Source organism: Salvelinus sp. IW2-2015, linkage group LG28, assembly GCF_002910315.2.
Source record: "Salvelinus sp. IW2-2015 linkage group LG28, ASM291031v2, whole genome shotgun sequence".
In the NCBI taxonomy this organism is placed as follows: Eukaryota; Metazoa; Chordata; class Actinopteri; order Salmoniformes; family Salmonidae; genus Salvelinus; species Salvelinus sp. IW2-2015.
The window spans coordinates 9,176,391-9,198,727 of record NC_036868.1 but is presented as its reverse complement, the minus strand read 5'-3'; the positions used below and the strand labels follow the sequence as shown (position 1 = coordinate 9,198,727).

Below are 22,337 nucleotides of genomic sequence, written 5' to 3'. Positions count from 1 at the left end.
GTATGAGTGTACTGTACCTGCTTCCCCAGCAGAGACTACAGCGCGGTCAAAGGCTGCAGCAGAGTAATCTTGGTTCTTCATGTTGGTGGCCCACTCCTCTACCTTCTCGTGGATGGGGGTGATGGTCTGCAGGACCTCCACTGACCGGTTCAGGGTGCCTTCAGCCACCTCCTTGGTGAGCTCCAGACGCTTGGTGGTTCTGCCTGGAAGATCAGAGTGGAATTCAGAACAATTTTTTTTCACTAAGGACATAAGGAGAGCAACCTTGGAAGGGCAGTGAATACAATGATGTGTATGTCAGAGACCCTAGATAGGCTATGGGACAGAAAAATAATGTGTTTTACCTGGCTCAATTCCCTTGATATCTTTCAGTACTACCGCTAGTTTTTTGGTGTTGTCATCCATGGTCTCCTTGGTYTCCTCAATGTATTTCATCTTGTCCAGAACCTCAGCTTCAACCTCTGTGGAGATAATTCACACATGCATCATCACTGAGGATAACCTGTACAAGCTAGTCTCTAACAATAATCAAACAATGCTGAACCAGAAAATGTGTCATACCGAATTGCTCAGAGTGCAATGAAACAGATTCCTTGAGGACATTCTCACTCTGGGTCTTCAGAAACCCCAGCTGGGTGTTGATCCCATCGCTGGCCTGCCATAGACAGCACAGTTTTAGGTTACCAAGCGAAAATCACTGTACAGTAGCCTAAATATATGATATGTAGCTAATTGTGCATTTCAGACAACCTACATCCTCAGCTCTTGTTGCTAAATCCATTGTTGTCAGTCCAGTGATGTTGGCCTCTTCGATGTACTGGACTATGTTGTTGTACACATTGGCTGTATCCAGAGCCTTCTGCACGAAGCCGTTGGCATCACTGCGTTTCAGATTACTAGGTGAAAAGAAACATACCACAAAATCAATGTCTGGTTAGAATGTTTGTAAAGCATTGAGGATAAGGAACATAGCTGAAGTGCTGGCCTACTTTTAACTGGTGCTACTACTGTACATTAAAGGGTGGCCTTTCAATGGTGCTTTTATCCAGTTTTGGATAAACATGTTCAGTGGTGATTTTGTATCTTGAATGTGGTGTCCATTATCATGGAGTAGAGGATATTCAAGTGTAGTTGTGCTTAGTAGTTGGTTGGTTCTACAATGTGATGTGCATTTATCATGGACTAAGGAGGAGTGTTTAGAGTGATGCAATGATTAGATCACTACTATGTAACATCACTACTGCTCACTACTCCAGCTCGTCCGCTTGACTCTGGAGGTCCTCTGCGTGGTCCTGGGCTCTCTGGACCAGGACTCTGTCTGCCAGGGGCAGCACCTCAGTCTTCTCCTGCAGCCCTTTGCTGGCGCCGTCGATCGCAGCGTGGTATTCAGTCACGTTCTACACAGACACATTCCACAACTTAACTAACAATATTACCTCTGAATGATTCTATTTCCCTACTGAGTAACCCAATAGAGAGGCAATTGACTTAAAGGGGAATTGTTCAAAGAAGCAGTGGCTTTTTCGATCCCAATCAATTCCAAAAATGTGTCTCTCATTTTGTCTGTCTGTTAAATTTGTTATGGATTGCATAGACCAGTACATGGGACTCTCCCTGTCAGTCCATATTCAACACATGAACTGAAACATTACATGATGACCTCATTGAGGGGGTCCAAAACACAAAGCTTTCAGGCAGACACTCTTAGCCTTTTTTTCTATCTAGAACCTAAAAGTGTTCTTCGGCTGTCCTCATAGGAGAACCCTTTGAAGAACCCTTTTTGGTTCCAGGTGGAATACTTTTGGGTTCCATGTAGAACCATTTCCCCAGAGGATTCTAAATGGAAACTAAAAGGGTTCTACCTGGAACCAAGAAAGGTTATCCTATGGGGACAGCCGAAGAACCCTTTTGGAAGCCTTTTTCCTAAGAGTATACAGGCCGAGAACAGGCCTTACCTGCACCAGGAGATGCATCTCGGCCACAGTATTTTCAGTGTCCATGATAAGGTCTTTAGCCATCTGCAAGGTGTCATTCACAGCTTCGTAGTTCTCTATCAGCTCCTGCTGCTTGGCCTGGGAGAGAGAGTGGACAGGATTAGTGAATACTCTGACTACTGTATAGTACCGAGAATATACATTGTGTAGAGAGTACAGGTTATGTATCTCTCCCATATGAACACTCGTATCATAAAAGTAGATAAATCATAGGTAGAATCATTTCAAATGTCAAATGAAAGCTGCAGGCCTAATCGATGCTGAACATCAACATTTCATTTATAGCACTCCCTTTAACAACTTGTATTTTGCCCTAAAGAGGCAAGAGAGAAATATGTGTTGACAGCAGTTATGAGTATGGTACAGTAACACTCTCTTTCTCCCATAGTAACCCTGGCTGTGTTTCTCCTGCCACGACTTGTGTTGACTAATCTGCTATGGGAAGGAAGAGCCCCAGATTATGGTCGGCCTCCTGTTTGGACAGTACACCATTCACGGAAAATATTTGAAGCCGAGGCCCAGATCAAGGAGATAACACACACATACAGCCCTGCACCAGCTGGTTGTCCTAGCTCCAGCCTTCACTGCAGCAGCTGGTTGCTCCTCGCTCCAGCCTTCACTGCAGCAGCTGGTTGTTCTACTTCCAGCCTTCACTGCAGCAGCTGGTTGCTTCTGGCTCCAGCCTTCACTGCAGCACTGGTTGTTCTACTTCCAGCCTTCACTGCAGCAGCTGGTTGCTCTAGCTCTAAGCCTTCACTGCAGCAGCTGGTTGCTTCTGGCTCCAGCCTTCACTGCAGCAGCTGGTTGTTCTAGCCTTCCAGCCTTCACTGCAGCAGCTGGTTGCTCCTAGCTCCAGCCTTCACTGCAGCAGCTGGTTGCTCCTAGCTCCAGCCTTCACTGCAGCAGCTGGTTGCTCCTAGCTCCAGCCTTCACTGCAGCAGCTGGTTGCTCCTAGCTCCAGCCTTCACTGCAGCAGCTGGTTGCTTCTGGCTCCAGCCTTCACTGCAGCGGCTGGTTGTTCTAGCTCCAGCCTTCACGCAGCAGCTGGTTGCTCCTAGCTCCAGCCTTCACTGCAGCAGCTGGTTGCTCCTAGCTCCAGCCTTCACTGCAGCAGCTGGTTGCTCTAGCTCCAGCCTTCACTGCAGCAGGCTGGTTGCTCCTAGCTCAGCCTTCACTGCAGCAGCTGGTTGCTCCTGCACCCAGCCTTCACTGCAGCGCTGGTTGTTCTAGATCCAGCCTTCACTGCAGCAGCTGGTTGCTCCTAGCTCCAGCCTTCACTGCAGCAGCTGGTTCTCCTAGCTCCAGCCTTCACTGCAGCAGCTGGTTGCTTCTGGCTCCAGCCTTCACTGCAGCGGCTGGTTGTTCTAGATCCAGCCTTCACTGCAGCAGCTGGTTGGTCCTAGCTCCAGCCTTCACTGCAGCAGCTGGTTGCTCCTAGCTCCAGCCTTCACTGCAGCAGCTGGTTGCTCCTATCTCCAGCCTTCACTGCAGCAGCTGGTTGCTCCTGCTCCAGCCTTCACTGCAGCAGCTGGTTGCTCCTAGCTCCAGCCTTCATTACAGCACAACCACAATGGGCACATAATGAACATTGTGCATGACAATAGGGCCAGTCTCTGGTATAAATTAAGAATCGCAACCCCTCAGGATTTCACACAATAATGAATAGGAAACAGGCTTGTTGTATTGTATTTGGGATCTATAAACATTATGGAAAATCTTTCAGTTGTCTAACAAGTCTCATGCCTCAGACTGAGGAAACGTTAAGGAGCTGTACAAAATGACTGTACACATTCAGGTAGCTGTGGGTATTCAACTCTAAGGGCATATCCTCTTTATATGGGCTAGGGGTTACGCTTGTGTTGTACAATAATGTATCTACCCCCCACTCTGTGCCTCCTAACAATCCCTAACAGCTGTTTCTCTCTTATTGTTCTCTACTACTAAATACCATGGGTAACTGAGTTCTCTGGCAGATGTTTGGAACAACTACAGTCCCCATACTGTATGGCAGAGAGGGAATATCTGGTCTATTCCTTGGAAGGAGAAGGACAGTTGCTTTCCAGTGATAAAGTCAAGCTGAATTCCTGCAACATTCAGAGGGAAGATAAAGGCAGACGGCACTGATGCACCTCAGAGCAGGCTGGAGCTGCACCTCGAGCAGGCTGGAGCTGCACCTCAGAGCAGGCTGGAGCTGCACCTCAGAGCAGGCTGAGGCTGACCTCAGAGCAGGCTGGAGCTGCACTGATCTCTTTAGCTGGGTGCTATCAAATCAAATGTTATTGGTCACATACACATGGTTAGCAGATGTTAATGCGAGTGGATCGAAATGCTTGTGCTTCTGGTTCCGACAGTGCAGAAATATCTAACAAGTAACCTAACAATTCCCCAACAACTACCTAATACACAGAAATACAAGGGGTGAATGAGAATTGTACATGTAAATATATGAATGAGTGATGGCCGAGCGCATAGGCAAGGTGCAATAGATGGCATAAAACACAGTATATACATATGATATGAGTAATGTAAGACATGTAAACATTTTAAAGTGGCATTGTTTAAAGTGACTAGTGATACGAGTGAGCTGTGGTAACGAAACCATGCTGACAAACACAGAGAGCCAGGAAGTCAGGCAAGCAGAGAGCCGGGAGTCAGGCAAGCAGAGAGCCAAGGAGTCAGGCAAGCAGAGAGCCAGGGAGTCAGGCAAGCAGAGAGCCAGGGAGTCAGGCAACAGAGAGCAGGAGTAGCAAGCAGAGAGCCAGGGAGTCCAGGCAAGCAGAAAGAGCCAGGGAGTCAGGCAAGCAGAGAGCCAGGGAGTCAGGCAAGCAGAGACGCAGGGAGTCGGCAAGCGAGAGCCAGGGAGTCAGGCAAGCAGAGAGCCAGGGAGTCGGGCAGCCAGTAGGGAAGGCATAAAGTCAGTCAGGCAGCCAGTCAGTCGGCTAGAGGCATTTGGGGAGGCAGGAGGAGAGAGGCTCCAGACGGCACGCTCTGGTCTAAGCTGATCCCGGGGTCGTGGGAAGTCACCTCACTCCTCTGGAATTTGACGGTGTTGGCTTTGTTCATGTCTTCCGTCTCCTGGACAGTGTTGGCAGCCTTCTGGAGGATCTCCTGGGCCTCAGAGAGCTTGTTGGTGAAGCGGGAGAGCACCTCCCGTACCGGGGCCATGCGGCTGTCTGTACTGATCAGCTTCTTCTCCAGCTGACGCATGCGTCTAAGGACTGGACAACACACACATTTGTAAATACACAAGACCACAAAGCTTGTCTCTACCTCCCCATTATAACGCGTCTGTAGCGTGTGTGTTTCTTTGTGTGGATGTGTCTACAGTATGTGTGAGTGTGTGCGTTTTTTCTCACGGTCGTGGGCCTCGATTGACTCATCGGTGGCGATGGGCTCTTTTGGGGAAAGGTCCAGTTTCTTCATCCAGGCCACCATGCCCTCGGCAACAGCTGTCTTCTGTCTGATGATCTCTGGGTCCAGATCCTGATGGACACTGTACATCTCCCAGTCACTGATCATCTCTGTGAGATACAGACACGACACAGAGCACAGGGGGAAGGAAGGATGGGATATGGCTATGGGACATGACAGAGGCTCCACTACCAAAAGCACCCTCATAAACACGTGCTGATCAATGGATGGCAGTAGGAAATACAGCAAAGGTGATTTGGATTTAAATCTTAAGGCAAGGCGGGCTTAAAAAGTAATTGGATATCATATATCAACATTTATAACAAACCTAGAAGCATTATGAATAATGGGGGAGGTGTACGGTACTCAGAGAGGCATAGCAGTGTATCTTTAGCAGGCTTAACAATACCTTCAATCAGCACGTTGAGGGCGGTAAGGTTAGTTGTCAGCTCATCAGCCAGAGTGACGCTCTGTAGTGTGTCGTCATCCACTCTGTCCCCCAAGGACTTCACTACACTCTCCTGGCCCACAGCAAACAGCACACAGATCAATTACATAGTCAAGACATGACAAACACCACAGAACACAAAAATCAATGACACATTCTGGATACCACCACTACAAGCTCAACTTAAACAGATTTGATGGCTCAGAGATAACTGAACTGCATAACCTTAGTCTCTCATGACAGACATTAACATTAAAATGCTAAATCGAGTAGTGGGAGATTTAGTTCTGGAACCAACAGGACCCTGAACAGCTTCTACCCCCAAGCCAGAAGACTGCTAAATAGTTTACATTTTTAGTCTACACCAGTTGTTTACGAAGCATGCAACAAAAACATTTGAGTTAGTATGAATTAACTATATGTTGGTTTTTGTATTTGGACTTTATTTCACCTCCAGAGAAATGTCAACTATGAAAGYAGGAAGGAAGAGGAGTGTGCGTGAGTTAGATGAGTGATGAAGGTGTCCTCTTACCGTCTCTGCAAGATGGTTAATGTCTAAGAGTAGAACAGCGCTGGCCACCTCCAGCTGCCCAGTCTGGATCCTCATCAGAGCTGACTTGTTCCTCCAGTTCACAAACTGTGTCTGGAAACAAAACATAGGGGTAATGGGATACACTTACACAACACTATTACAATACAGTAAATTCATGTTAGGATTGTCAGAAGAAAATTATGTGATTCACACAGTACAATGGTTGTTATATTGGCTGGTTAGTTGGTTGGTTGGTTGGTGTATGATATTTGCCAACCTTTATTTTACAAAAACTCCGCTAGTTGAGCTGCTTATTTGTCTTGTTTAAATCAGAATGAACTGATAATATAGGTGTGTATAAACATCTTGAGTCCCAACTATATCAGCCTGTGCAGAGAGAAAGGCTGTACGTGGTGTGATCTTAACAACATACAGGAACTCAAGTCCTTTTGTTCACCTGACCTAGAATACCTTACAATCAAATGCCGACCGCATTATCTACCAAGAGAATTCTCTTCGATCATAATCACAGTTGTGTATATCCCGCCCCAATCAGACACATCGACGGCCCTGAAAGAACTTGATTTGACTCTATGTAAACTGGAAACCACATATCCTGAGGCTGCATTTATTGTAGCTGGGGATTTTAACAAGGCTAATCTGAAAACAAGGCTCACTAAATTTGATCAGCATATCGAATGCGCGACCCAGGCTGGCAAAACCCTGGATCATTGTTATTCTAACTTCAGCGACGCATATAAAGCCCTTCCCCGCCCTCCTTTCAGAAAATCTGACCACAACTCCATTTTGTTGCTCCCAGCCTATAGACAGAAACTAAAACAGGAAGCGCCCGTGCTCAGGTCTGTTCAACGCTGGTCCGAACAATCGGATTCCACGCTTCAAGATTGCTTCGATCACGTGGACTGGGATATGTTCCGCATAGCGTCGAACAATAACATTGATGAATACGCTGATTTGGTGAGCGAGTTTATTAGCAAGTACATCGGTGATGTTGTACCCACAGCGTCTATTAAAACATTCCCCAACCAGAAACCGTGGATTGGTGGCAGCATTCACGCGAAACTGAAAGCGCGAACCACTGCTTTTAATCAGGGCAAGGTGACCGGAAACATGACCGAATACAAACAGTGTAGCTATTCCCTCCGCAAGGCAATCAAACAAGCTAAGCGTCAGTATAGAGACAAGGTAGAGTCGCAATTCAACGGCTCAGACACGAGAGGTTTGTGGCAGGGTCTACAGTCAATCACGGACTACAAAAGGAAAACCAGCCCCTTCGCGGACCACGATGTCTTGCTCACAGGGAAACTAAACYACTTCTTTGCTCGCTTTGAGGACAACACAGTGCCACTGACACGGCCTGCGGGCTCTCCTTCACTGCAGCCAACGTGAGTAAAACATTTAAACATGTTAACCCTCGCAAGGCTGCCGGCCCAAACGGCATCCCCAGCCGCATCCTCAGAGCACCTTATCCCACTCTGCTGTTACCACATGCTTCAAGAGGGCCACCATTGTTCCTGTTCCCAAGAAAGCGAAGGTAACTGAGCTAAATGACTATCGCCCCGTAGRACTCACTTCCYTCATCATGAAGTGCTTTGAGAGACTAGTCAAGGACCATATCACCTCCAACCTACCTGACATCCTAGACCCACTCCAATTTGCTTACCGCCCCAATAGGTCAACAGACGACGCAATCGCAATCACACTGCACACTGCCCTAACCCATCTGGACAAGAGGAATACCTATGTAAGAATGCTGTTCATCGACAACAGCTCAGCATTTAACACCATAGACCCTGGGTCTCGACCCCGCCCTGTGCAACTAGGTCCTGGACTTCCTGACGGGCCGCCCCCAGGTGGTGAGGGTAGGAAACAACATCTCCACCCCACTGATCCTCAACACTGGAGCCCCACAAGAGTGRGTTCTCAGCCCTCTCCTGTACTCCCTGTTCACCCATGACTGCGTGGCCATGCACGCCTCCAACTCAATCATCAAGTTTGCAGACGACACTACAGTGGTAGGCTTGATTACCAACAACGACGAGACGATCTACAGGGAGGAGGTGAGGGCCCTCGGAGTGTGGTGTCAGGAAAATAACCTCACACTCAATGTCAACAAAACAAAAGAGATGATCGTGGACTTCAGGAAACAGCAGAGGGAGCAGCCCCCAATCCACATTGACGGGACAGTAGTGGAGAAGGTGGAAAGTTTTAAGTTCCTCGGCGTACACATCACGGACAAACTGAAATGGTCCACCCACACAGACAGCGTGGTGAAGAAGGCGCAGCAGCACCTCCTCAACCTCAGGAGGCTAAAGAAATTAGGCTTGTCACCAAAAACACTCACAACCTTTTACAGATGCACAATGGAGAGCATTCTGTCGGGCTGTATCACCGCCTGGTACGGCAACTGCTCCGCCCACAACCGTAAGGCTCTCCAGAGGGTAGTGAGGTCTGCACGACGCATCACCGGGGGCAAACTACCTGCCCTCCAGGACACCTACACCCCCCGATGTCACAGGAAGGCCAAAAAGATAATCAAGGACAACAACCACCCGAGCCACTGCCTCTTCACCCCGCTATCATCCAGAAGGCGAGGTCAGTACAGGTGCATCAAAGCGGGGACCGAGAGACTGAAAAACAGCTTCTATCTCAAGGCCTTCAGACTGTTAAACAGCCATCACTAACATTGAGTGGCTACTGCCAACATACTGACTCATCTCTAGCCACTTTAATAATGAAAAATGGATGTAATAAATGTATCACTAGCCACTTTAAACAATGACACTTTAAATAATGTTTACATACCCTACATTACTCATCTCATATGTACAGTATATACTATACTCTATACCATCTACTGCATCTTGCCTATGCCGTTCGGCCATTGCTCATTCATATATTTGTATGTACATATTCTTATTCATTCCTTTACACTTGTGTGTATAAGGTAGTTGTTGTGAAATTGTTAGGTTAGATTACTTGTTAGATATTACTGCATGGTCGGAACTAGAAGCACAAGCATTTCGCTACACTCGCATTAACATCTGCTAACCATTTGTATGTGACAAATAACATTTGATTTGAACATTTTATTTACTGTACCTGCAGACGTTGGGCGGTGTAGTTGTAGTACTTGATCCTGTCGTTGGCTGCAGCCCCAGTGGAGATGTTCAACACACTGACCTTTATCTGGTCCAGCGTCTTATTGGACGGCCTCAGGTCACCAATCAGGTGCCAGATACACTCATCACAACCTGGTGGTAGGGAGGAGACAAATCATTTGTGTGTAATTTCCCCAACATCACGTCATGCTAAAATCCAACACAAAGGGTTGTTTAAGATAAACTGAAACYTTCATTTTTATTTCTAACCAGACACTCTTACTGATGTTGCAGAGGTTGACCGTGGTGGATTCAGGGAGACACTCCCCAGTGTGCACATCACAGTGGCTGCTAGCACAGTTACATTCTGGATGGAAGAAACAGACATACACATGCATTTCATATAGCTACAGTTGATTACATGTCGAGTTCCATTTATCGAGTTGAAGGCTTTATCCTCCGGACATAGGAGAGTCAGTCGGAGTACAAATACCAAATATATAATGGAACCAATGGTGGGTCTTTTGGCTGGGAAGGAGTGCTGCTGCACATCTGTAGTGGGGTTCCCTGGTTCTCTATAGTGTGGCTGTGGGATGGATGATGGTTCCGGCAGCTGGGCAGATAAATTAGGACTGGGCGGACGGTGATGTCAGAGGAAAGTCAGCTGCCAGCTGCAGTTAGTGCCTGTGGTCATGTGCAGATGCGTACGGATGGTCCCGGTGTTGCAGATCGCAGCAGATGCCTCCCTGTCATCATGTATGAGTGGGTGTGGGAATGGTGGACTGGCTTGCTAGCTACAGAAAATGTTATCTGTTCTTAATGTTTGACCAACTGGTCTGAGTGGTTCGCAAGATTAGACAGGCACAGTACTTACTCTGACACCCTGAGGGGCCGTAGTTCCAGTAGTCTGGGAGGCAACGCTCGCAGTATCGGCCTCCGGCCCCTGGTTTGCARTGGCAGCTGTGGGTCAGAGGATGACAGGTGGGCCGGAGACCGGCAGGTCCACAGTCACAACTATGGCAGCCCTGGCAGTTATTGAAACCTGTGTGGCCCTCCTAAAGCACACAATGGACATACAGTATGTTAGACATCTGGTTGTTATTTTTGTTATTCACAGTAGCCTTAATGATTTTGTCTGCTTTCATCTTATTGTCTGCTTTACTGAGCAAATCTGTCCAACAGTGTGATTGTGTGACCACATGGTTGTAAGGCTGTCTCCTTGACAAGGCCCTTGAGCGTCTCACCTCACATTGGTCACAGAGTTGGCCGGTGACACCAGGCTTACAGTGACATGTCCCTGTCCTGTCATCACACGAAGCTGTCCCACACTTACTGCACTCACAGACTGTAACACAGGACACACTCATAGTTAATACAGAGCGGGTCAAAGAAGCATGACATGGCCACAATGAAAATTGTTATTTCTGTCCGAGCAAAGCCCTAAAATACAAATGAAAATCCTGCAATAGATTGTGATGTAGATTGGGATTTTTCCCATTTCTTCAGTTGTATTCTTCATAGTTTTCTACAAGTGTGTTAGAGCTGGACTTATCTCATCCAAACAGCAACTACAAGTTAATATTTGGTAAACATGCAGCACTTTTCCATGATACTATTCTTACACGGATGTGCACATGGCATTAGATAATACACAGGCCAGGGTTGTCTGAATTGTACTGTACTGTCTCTGAGGCATTGTGTCATTAGAGCACGGCAGGAATTCTCACTACCCAGCCTGCCCAACTGTGTAAACACACAAAATAGACCTCCCCGTATTTCGTTTCCGATAGAGCCTTGTGATTGACTTATGTCTATATGAGCAAAACAAGGGGAAATTGTTAAAGCTCTATAGAAGACAAATCCATAGTAAGTCTTTAACCCCAAGAGCAACGTCAAAGCAGCATTCAAATCCAGAATTGAGCAAATTACTGGATATAGCTTCACTATTGTCAGACATCAAATTAATATCTATTTTTCCCTTGGATGTTTTTCCATGGGTAGTCTACATTGACAGTAATGTGTCACACCCTGATCTGTTTCACCTGTCCTTGTGATTGTCTCCACTCCCTCCAGGTGTTGCTTATTTTCCCCGGTGTATTTATCCCTGTGTTCCCTGTCTCTCTGTGCCAGTTTGTCAACCAGTGTGTTTTTCCCGTGCTCCTGCTTTTTCTATTTTCTTTTTCTAGTCCTCCTGGTTTTGACCCTAGCCTGTTTCTGGACTCTGTACCTGCCTGCCTGACCACTCTGCCTGCCCTGACCTCGAGCCTGCCTGCCACTCTGTACCTCCTGGACTCTGATCTGGTTTTGACCTTTTGCCTGTCCATGACCATTCTCTTGCCTACCGTTTTGGATGATAATAAATATCAAAGACTCAAACCCCATCTGCCTCCCGTGTCTGCATCTGGGTCTCGCCTTGTGCCCTTATAACCTGACTTATTCCCTTTAGCTCCTATTGGAGCAAAGGGCCTCAGTAGGGTAAGTAATGTCTAACAGTACGCTTGGCAAGCACCTCTGCAGTTCTTGGCACTGATGGCGTCGCCGTAGAAACCCGGGGCACACCGTTCACAGTTGGCTCCGGCCGTGTCCCCCCAGCAGTTCTGACAGAAGCCGGTCACGTTGTGGCACTCATTGAAGATGTGGTTGGGGTCCGAGTTACCGTTACAGTCACAACTCTCACAGGAGTCACCGATCACCATGGGGTTGCCATAGAAACCTGGAGCACATCTGGGTGAGGAAGATGCAATGTGATTGCCAATAATTGTTTGATTTAGAATGAGTTATCACTTACACTGAAACATCATTGTTATATGAAAGCATTTCCAAATATTTATTGTTCAGGTCCTGAAAAAATAAATAGTGAAATTGTAACAGCTTTACTTGTCTATATGAGCCGATTTAGGATAATGAGTGTAATTGCTCCCACGGTGGCGTTAACTCATGGTGTTGGCCAAGGTTCTGTCAGCACTGACCTCTCACAGTAATGTCCAGCGTAGCCCTCTTGGCAGTTGCATCGTAGGATGTTACTGCTTCTGTCACAGTGCTCTGCAAAGCTGGCCAGACACAGCGGAAAGAATGTCAGTCAGTGAGCTCTGCCCGCCAACATACAGGCCTCTCTTTGCACGGCCTGCACAACAGTAGGGTCTGGATGGACGGACGCTATAGCTTACTTGTTGGAGGGGCTGGACAGGGGACAGGCACACGGCTGGCAGGAGTGACGTCCGTGGTTGGAGACGTCAGGCATGTATCCATCCTCACATATTTCACAGAAATCCCCAGTGGTGTGGTCCTGACATGACTGCATGGTAAAGAGTGGAATATAGTTTAAATCTATTACTGATATGATAGTAGATAGTAATCATAAAAGACTAGAAGTATTCCCCATGGTGTAATTAAGCAAGTTGATTGAAACTGCAGAATTTCCCTTCATTTGGGGGTGTGGTATATTGGCCATATGCCACAAACCCCCGAAGTACCTTATTGCTATTATAAACTGGTTACCAACGTAATTATAGCAGTAACAAGAAATGTTTTGTCATACGCTGGGTAAATGGACTGATATACCACAGCTTTCAGCCAATCAGCATTCAGGGCTCGAACCATCCAGTTTATAATAAGTATTAATAGAGGGGATGGATGTCATACTTACTGTACAAACACCTGTGATATCTTCACATGTTTCTGAATGGCCTTTGCAATTACATGGTAGGCATTTTTTCTGGTTACTGAGGAAATATAGTTTTGCACACACCTAGGGAGAGGGAACATGAACGAGCTCTTTAAAACAGAGTACAACCTCAGTTTCACACACAACAGTTTTCCCCTGAATCTGATCTAGGATTAGAAATACATTTGACCAGTGATATGGTTCCTGACATTAATGCCAAGTTGCTTACGGGGCACTTTATCATTCTACCTTATGTTATTTAGAGTATTAAATTGTTATTGATTACTGCACTGTTAGGTTTAGAGCTTGCAAGAAAGGCATTTRTCTGTACTTGTGCACGTGACATTAAAAGTTGAAACAGCAATTTCAGAAAGCACGTAGAGCATCTGGAATCGTTTTGGCAAGGCTGGATTAAGTTGTGCGTCATCAATGGGATACGACATTCCCCTACTTTCACAATATCTCTTATCAAACACACTCACGTTCCGTCATGAAAAAAAGGTGCTCTCTTATTTAGCTACTCTAATATGTGACAATAAAGCACAGTACTTGACTAAGACAAAATTATGACATTATTGGATACTTGCATACTGCCAGTAGTGGTTCAGTCATTCACAGAATGTTACTTACAGAACTCTCATGGCCAATTCACTCTGCCACTTGTTCTGTAAGGCAGTTTCCTAATGTAGTGTGAAATCAGAGTTTAGCAACACCTCTCCTCACTCCCCCTCCACAGATCCTGTTGATCTTCAGTCACCCCATTCAAAGAGGGTTCTGATCCTACAACACTACTCTGTTCATATTGGCCTGTTGTAAGAGTGCCATGTTTTCCCCCCTTGTTTCATCCAGTCAATGGAACACGTATGCTGTGTCCAGAGGGGCAGGCACCAATACATCTCAAACATTCCAGAGATATGCTCCCAGTTGTGACGCATAATTCCCCTTGATTTATTCGCTAGCAGGCCGTGAGGTCGGGATAGCAGGCCGGAGGTCGGGCTGCCTTCTGAAAATTCGTAGCTTCCGTTCTTCTAGCTAACYMGCAATCATTGGAAAATAAAATCGACGACCTACGAGGAAGATTAAAACTACCAACAGGACATTAAAAACTGTATTATCTTAGTATTAAATTATCAACATACTGTACAGCTGGCTGGTTATACGCTGTATCGGCAGGATAGAGCAGCGGCGTCTGGTAAAACAAGGGGTGGCGGACTATGCATATACAGTGGGGAGAACAAGTATTTGATACACTGCCGATTTTGCAGGTTTTCCTACTTACAAAGCATGTAGAGGTCTGTAATGTTTTATCATAGGTACACTTCAACTGTGAGAGACGGAATCTAAAACAAAAAATCCAGAAAATCACATTGTATGATTTTTAAATAATTAATTTGCATTTTATTGCATGACATAAGTATTTGATCACCTACCAACCAGTAAGAATTCCGGCTCTCACAGACCTGTTAGTTTTTCTTTAAGAAGCCCTCCTGTTCTCCACTCATTACCTGTATTAACTGCACCTGTTTGAACTCGTTACCTGTATAAAAGACACCTGTCCACACACTCAATCAAACAGATTCCAACCTCTCCACAATGGCCAAGACCAGAGAGCTGTGTTAAGGACATCAGGGATAAAATTGTAGACCTGCACAAGGCTGGGATGGGCTACACGACAATAGGCAAGCAGCTTGGTGAGAAGGAAACAACTGTTGGCACAATTATTAAGAAAATGGAAGAAGTTCAAGATGACGGTCAATCACCTCGGTCTGGGGCTCCATGCAAGATTTCACCTCGTGGGGCATCAATGATCATGAGGAAGGTGAGGGATCAGCCCAGGACTACACGGCAGGACCTGGTCAATGACCTGAAGAGGCTGGACCACAGTCTCAAAGAAAACCATTAGTAACACACTACGCCGTCATGGATTAAAATCCTGCAGCGCACGCAAGGTCCCCCTGCTTAAGCCAGTGCATGTCCAGGCCTGTCTGAAGTTTGCCAATGACCATCTGGATGATCCAGAGGAGGAATGGGAGAAGGTCATGTGTCTTGATGAGACAAAAATAGAGCTTTTTGGTCTAACTCCACTCGCATGTTTGGAGGAAGAAGAAGTATGAGTACAACCCCAGAACACCATCCCAACACGTGAAGCATGGAGGTGGAAACATCATTCTTTGGGATGCTTTTCTGCAAAGGGACAGGACGACTGCACCGTATTGAGGGAGGATGGATGGGCCATGTATCGCGAGATCTTGGCCAACAAACCTCCTTCCCTCAGTTAGAGCATTGAAGATGGGTCGTGGCTGGGTCTTCCAGCATGACAACGACACGAAGCACACAGCCATGGCAACTAAGGAGTGGCTCCGTAAGAAGCATCTCAAGGTCCTGGAGTGGCCTAGCCAGTCTCCAGACCTGAACCCAATAGAAAATCTTTGGGGGAGCTGAAAGTCCGTATTGCCCAGCGACAGCCCCGAAACCTGAAGGATCTGGAGAAGATCTGTAGGAGGAGTTGGCCAAAATCCCTGCTGCAGTGTGTGCAAACCTAGTCAAGAACTACAGGAAACGTATGATCTTCTGTAATTGCAAAAAAGGTTTCTGTACCAAATATTAAGTTCTGCTTTTCTGATGTATCAAATACTTATGTCATGCAATAAAATGCAAATTAATTATTTAAAAAATCATACAATATGATTTTCTGGATTTTTGTTTTAGATTCCGTCTCTCACAGTTGAAGTGTACCTATGATAAAAATTACAGACCTCTACATGCTTTGTAAGTAGGAAAACCTGCAAAATCGGCAGTGTATCAAATACTTGTTCCCCCACTGTATGTAAACAACAGCTGGTGCACGATATTAAGGAAGTCTCAAGTATCTCATGACAAGCTGTAAGACCACATTATCTACTGCACTCAATGAGCTGTATTCTGCCATAAGCAAATAGGAAACACTTCATCCAGAGGCGGTGCTCCTAGTGGACGGGACTTTAATGCAGGGAAACTTTAATCTGTTTTACCAAATTTCTATCAGCATGTTAAATGTGCAACCAGAGGGGAAAATAGTCTAGACCACCTTTATACCACACACAGAGTCGTGTACAAATCTCTCCCTCGCCCTCCATTTGGCAAATCTGACCATAATTATATCCTCCTGATTGCTGCTTACAAGCAAAAGTTAAAGCAGGAAGCACCAGTGACTAGATCAATAAAAAAAAGTGATCAGATGAAGCAAATGCTAAGCTACAGGACAGTTTTGCTAGCACAGACTGAAATATGTTCCGGGATTCTTCCTATGGCATTGAGGAGTACACCACATCTGTCATTGGCTTTGTCAATAAGTGCATCGATGACGTTGTCCCCACAGTGACCATACGTCCATACCCCAACCAGAAGCCATGGATTACAGGCAACATCCGCACTGAGCTAAAGGCTAGAGCTGCCGCTTTCAAGGAGCAGGACTTTCAAACCCGGAAGCTTATAAGAAATCCCACTATGCCTTCCGACAAACCATCAAACAGGCAAAGTGTCAATACAGGACTAAGATTGAATCGTACTACACCGTCTCCGACGCTCATCGGCTTGCAAACCATTACAGACTACAAAGGGAAGCACAGCCGAGAGATGCCCAGTGACACGAGCCAACCAGACGAGCTAAACTACTTCTATGCTCGATTCGAGGCAAATAASACTGAAACATGTATGAGAGCACCAACTGTTCCGGACAACTGTGTGATCACACTCTCTTACATGAGTAAGACGTTTAAACAGGTCAACATTCACAAGGCCGCAGGGCCAGACGGATTACCAGGATGTGTACTGTGAGCATGCGTTGACCAACTGGCGAGAATGCTATTCATTGACTACAGCTCAACGTTCAACACCATAGTGCCCTCAAAGCTCATCCATTAGCTAAGGACCATGGGACTAAACACCTCCCTCTGCAACTGGATCCTGGACTTCCTGACGGGCCGCCCCCCCAGTTGGTAAGGGCAGGGAACAACACATTCGCCACGCTGATCCTCAACACGGTGGCCCCTCAGGGGTGCGTGCTCAGTCCCCTCCTGTACTCCCTGTTCACTCATGACTGCACGGCCAGGCACGACTCCAACACCATCATTAAGTTTGCCGATGACACAACAGTGGTAGTAGGCCTGATCACCGACAGCGACGAGACAGCCTATAGGGAGGAGGTCAGAGACCTGGCCATGTAGTGCCTGGATAACAACCTCTCCCTCAAKGTGATCAAGACAAAGGAGATGATTGTGGACTACAGGAAAAGGAGGACTGAGCACGACCCCATTCTCATCGACGGGGCTGTAGTGGAGCAGGTTGAGAGCTTTAAGTTCCTTGGTGTCCACATCACCAACAAACTAACAAGGTCCAAGCACACCAAGACAGTCGTTGAGAGGGCACAACAAATCCTATTCGCCCTCAGGAGACTGAAAAGATTTGACATGGGTCCTCAGATCCTCAAAAGGTTCTACAGCTGCACCATCGAGAGTATCCTGACTGGTTGCATCACTGCCTGGTATGGCAAATGCTCAGCCTCCGACCGCAATGCACTACAGAGGGTAGTGCGTACGGTCCAGTACATCACTGGGGCCAAGCTTCCTGACATCCAGGACCTCTATACCAGGTGGTGTCAGAGGAAGGCCCTAAAAATGGTCAAAGACTCAGGCCACTCTAGTTATAGACTGTTCTCTCTGCTACCGCATGGCAAGCGGTACCGAGCGCCAAGTCTAGGTCCAAGAGGCTCTAAACAGCTTCTACCCCCAAGCCATAAGACTCCTGAACATCTAATAAAAGGGCTACAACCCCCCCCCCCTTTTTACGCCACTGCTACTCTTATTATTATTATTATCTATGCATAGTCACTTAAAAAACTCTACCTACATGTACCTCAATTACCTCGACTAACTGGTGCCCCCGCAGATTGACTCTGTACTGGAACCCCCTGTATATAGTCTCGCTATTATTATTATGTTATTGCTGCTCTTTAACTACTTGTTACTTTTATCTCTCATTCTTAAACATATTTTTTAAACTGCATTGTTGGTTAGGGGCTTGTAAGTAAGCATTTCACCGTAAGGTCTACACCTGTTGTAAACGGCGCATGTGACTAATAAAATTTGATTTGATTTGTCAGGCAAAGAAATGTCTTTCCTACGAACTCGTGAAACATCCTGTGAACAGCCGTGCTTTTGTGCACAGAGCAGATTTTTCCTTCCTTCCTGTGGCTTTTCTGACCGATAGTACACACCATAAATGAGGCCAGGCCTATACATCATATGGTTATGATGTTATATGATGTCCTGGTTATTGACTACAGGTCATTTCAATCGATTCTAATCACCTTCTGCTCCCACACATATGTTTGCATTACAACTGATTACATACTATAGAGTAGGTGTTATCTATGCCAGTATTTAGGTAAAATGATCTGAATGGGTCCTGAACAGTAAGCAGTCTAGAGATCCATATCACAATTGAGGCTATTGCACTACAGAATGCTAGTCCTCTCAGAGAGTCTTATTGGTTGCTGACAGTGCTGAATAATTACACTTCATTGCTAATGACTGGATTTAGAATGATCTGAACCCCACCCTGTTCAACTGGGTCTTGGATTTCCTGACGGGCCGACCCCAGGTGGTGAAGGTAAGCAACAACACCTCCGCTATGCTGATCCTTAACATGGGGSCCCCACAAGGGTGTGTCCTCGGCCCCCTCCTGTACTCCCTGTTCACCTATGACTGCGTGGCCACGCATGCCTCCAACTAAATCATCAAGTTTGCAGACAACACAACAGTTGTAGGCCTGATTACCAACAATGACAAGACCGCCTACAGGAAGGAGGTGAGGGCCCTGGCGGAGTGGTGCCAGGGAAAAAAACTATCTTTCAACGTCAACAAAACGAATGAACTGATCGTGGACTCTAGGAGACAGCAAAGCGAGCACGCCCCCATCCACATCGACAGGGCCGCAGTGGAGAGGGTGAAAAGCCTCGGTGTGCACATCACTGACAACCTGAAATGGTCCATGCAAACACTGCTCACTTTAATAATGTTTACATACTGTTTTACCCACTTCATATGTATATACTGTATTCTAGTCAAGGCTCATCCTATATAACTACTGGTATACACACCTTTTCTATTCAGATACTGTCATATATTCATATACTGTTCATAAACATTAGCATTTCACTGCACCTGCGATAACATCTGCAAAATATGTGTACTTGACCAATAAAATGTGATTTGATTTAGATTTTATTACCCTATGGTGAACTACTTTGACCACCAGGGCCAATACAGTAGGGCTCTGGTCAAAAGTAGTGCATTATATATAACAGGGAATAGGGTGCCATTTGGGACGTAGACTTTAGAAGTGTAAAGTATATAACACAGCAGACGTTGCCCCATGTAATATCTAACTACATTAATTTCTGTTCGTTTGGACCAGAATGAGTCCCATTCAAATATCCTTTAGTTCAGAATACCATTTCATTAAAACACCAAACCCCAACTTCCTGGTACTGTTTCCCCTGGGTATAGGGAGTAATCCAGTGATACAGAAAACAAACCCCTCAGGAATATTTTACAGCATGGTAAATGCTCTAATCCGCTCCTAAATGGCATGAACATTGAAACAATTCACATCTGTAGCCTTCTGGTCCATTCTGAATGTCCTCTGTAATGTGAGCTATTTCTGAACTATTTCTCTGTGCGCCCACTACCGTAGAGAACAAAGATGACATTCACCATGTAGTATAGCCTTTCTCTGTTTCATGTGCAGCAGCATGTCCCAAAGACTATGTCACTGTGCTCCACTTCTAAAAGGTGGAACTTCAAATGTTAAGGGCAATTCCACGTTAACAGAGTGATGCGGAGACTCAGATTTTTCACACTCCTTGTGCACAGAGTTTAATGGTTTGTTTAACTTTGCAATCATTGTTATTTTTTGGGGCATACAATTTAAAGTGAAAAATCTGAGTCTCAACATCACTCTGTTATCAGGGAATTGCCAGTATGCATTTATCATTAGCTGTTCATATCATGTGTTCAGAAGTGCTATAAGTTATGTAGCCTACATGAGACTAAGCATGAGTCTGGCTCTATCTCTGCCTCTGGGACAGGGATGAATAAATACAGTGGGTCTCAGGCAGAAAAACAAGAATTGGCTCCAAACAAGAGTTCAGTCCAAAGTCAACATCTTCTCAGGTCTGAGGCTGTGGCAGACTCTCTCTCTCTCTGAAATAGGAACAACAAACCCGGCGCCCCCCTCTCCCTCCCTGCCTGCACCCACTCCTCACAATAAGAGGCAAATAGTTTATTGACTTTGGGCCTAGTGAAGGCTTCACTCTCTGACTTAYTGGTAAACTCCTCGGAAGATTCTGAGGATGGGAAAGGGGTATGGCTCGGTAATGTGAATCTCATCATAATCCAATAACAGAGCAGAGACGATATGTCTGCAGTGGAAAGGCCTCTATCTCCTCATGGGTCTCTGCTATTAGAATGCTCATGTACACAGAAGAAGTAAACAATTTCACAAGAGGCGGAAGATCGACAATTCTAAATTTAGACACTGGGGGATCTGCTCCCTGCCCTCCTCCCCTTCCCCCCACCCCATCAAAATTCTCTCAACTGCCTTAAATTCAGCAAACCAAAAATAAATATAGCTATTCAATTCATTGTTCTGACTCTCTGTGACCTCTTACACAATGCAAAGTAGGTAACATTTACATTAGTCTCGCTCTGGGCACATTGTTCTGCCTGTGTGTCCCTGAGATAGAAGGTCTCTCTCTAAAATAGATGCCCATTCTTTGGGCCCCCGTTGGCCCCCAAACAGGAAATATCTGCCTGCACCCAGTCTACCCACTATAAATGTGTGAGCAGCACGTCCTGTATTGTTTCTCATGCCTTTTCTGCTTGCTATGTTCCCTCTATGTGTGTTGCTCAACACTTGGCAGCTGGTTTCCATTAGGGCTCCACCGGTGGCTAGCGCGGGCCAATGGAGAGTGATATGTCCCTCATCAGGGTCTCGGCTGGAGCTCCTCCACAAACATCCCGACCCCAGGCAGAACACAGAGAGGGTTGATACGCAGCACTGAGTGGCCAGATTGCGGCCATAGAGATATGGATCCACACAGCAAGATCCTCTCACACCCAAACCACCCCAGCATTTCACAAAAAAGTCTAAGAAGCATACTGTCTGACTTACAAACCTGTCTCTCTTGCAGTGACTATCAAAACCCATTAGAGTTTAGCTACAGAAGCATTCAGCACAGTTCATGGACATAATATCCAATGTGGAAAAGTTTGCAATAACAACAGGTCTTCTGTATTTAGCTGTGATAAGGAACTGGACGCCTGCTGTGCATCCTGTACCAGCCAAGCAGAGAAAAAACAAAATGTCTGGTCTTACTTTCATCACGGACTGCTGTTCCCAATGTAAACCAATGGAAGTCGCTGGGCAAACGATCCCTGAGAGGACGATGGAGAGTAGAAGGCAGAGGCAGGGCAGAGCTTTAGTAGCAGACATGTCTGTGTGTAAGTCCAGTGGAGCGCTGCTCCCTCTCACTCTCTGTCTCCCTGTCCTGCCTGTAGTGAAGTCTTTCTGCGACACAGGCAGCTCTCTCGCTCCCTCTTTCTGCAGCACCCGTTGGTTTAACTTTTCCACTGGTCCGACCTACAGATGCGGTGCAAGCGCCAGCTCAGTCCAGCCCCAAGTCCTATAAAACAAATAGTGTGTACTTCCTCCTCTCCCTATCTCCCTCTCCTTTCCTTTCAACTCCCCCCTATGCCTCCCCCAGTGGACCTGCCTCCCCAGAGCCTGATCATAAATCACATTCAGATGAGAAGTCTGGAGAGTGAYAGAGAGGAGGAGAGAGAGGGGGGAGCAATAAAAAGGGAGAGAAAATTAGAGAGCAACAGGGTGCACTAGACTAGTGTGTATTTCAGACAGGCAGACAGTGTAGTCATCCAGATGGCATATCTCCCTCTGACTGGCAGAGTCACATTGAGTATTGTTGGGCAGCAGCCGTCTCTGTCTGCAGGGTCCCTCCATGGTACCCTTTTACCTMGGGGGGGGGGGGGGGCTGAGAAGCAGACACAACCTCCAACCCCTCTCAGAGCCCTACCTACCCCCTCTGGTCCACTCGTCCAGGTAGAGA

At 46.3% G+C, this 22,337-nt stretch overlaps 1 protein-coding gene across 1 annotated transcript in view; it reads right to left on the bottom strand.

The window, feature by feature from the left end:
• LOC111954452 (laminin subunit alpha-4) overlaps positions 1-21,981 on the bottom strand; it is a 36,210-nt gene extending 14,229 nt beyond the window's left edge. Inside the window, 19 exon segments of the mRNA XM_024134673.2 lie at positions 18-203; positions 345-461; positions 562-655; positions 755-896; positions 1,249-1,397; positions 1,956-2,072; positions 5,019-5,212; positions 5,351-5,515; positions 5,815-5,926; positions 6,386-6,496; positions 9,509-9,660; positions 9,791-9,874; positions 10,382-10,562; positions 10,752-10,852; positions 12,017-12,231; positions 12,477-12,557; positions 12,675-12,802; positions 13,154-13,255; positions 21,590-21,981. Of these exon segments, the coding sequence (XP_023990441.1) occupies positions 18-203; positions 345-461; positions 562-655; positions 755-896; positions 1,249-1,397; positions 1,956-2,072; positions 5,019-5,212; positions 5,351-5,515; positions 5,815-5,926; positions 6,386-6,496; positions 9,509-9,660; positions 9,791-9,874; positions 10,382-10,562; positions 10,752-10,852; positions 12,017-12,231; positions 12,477-12,557; positions 12,675-12,802; positions 13,154-13,255; positions 21,590-21,706 (2,548 nt within the window). The 5' untranslated portion in view covers positions 21,707-21,981.
• Positions 21,982-22,337: the final 356 nt, after the last annotated feature.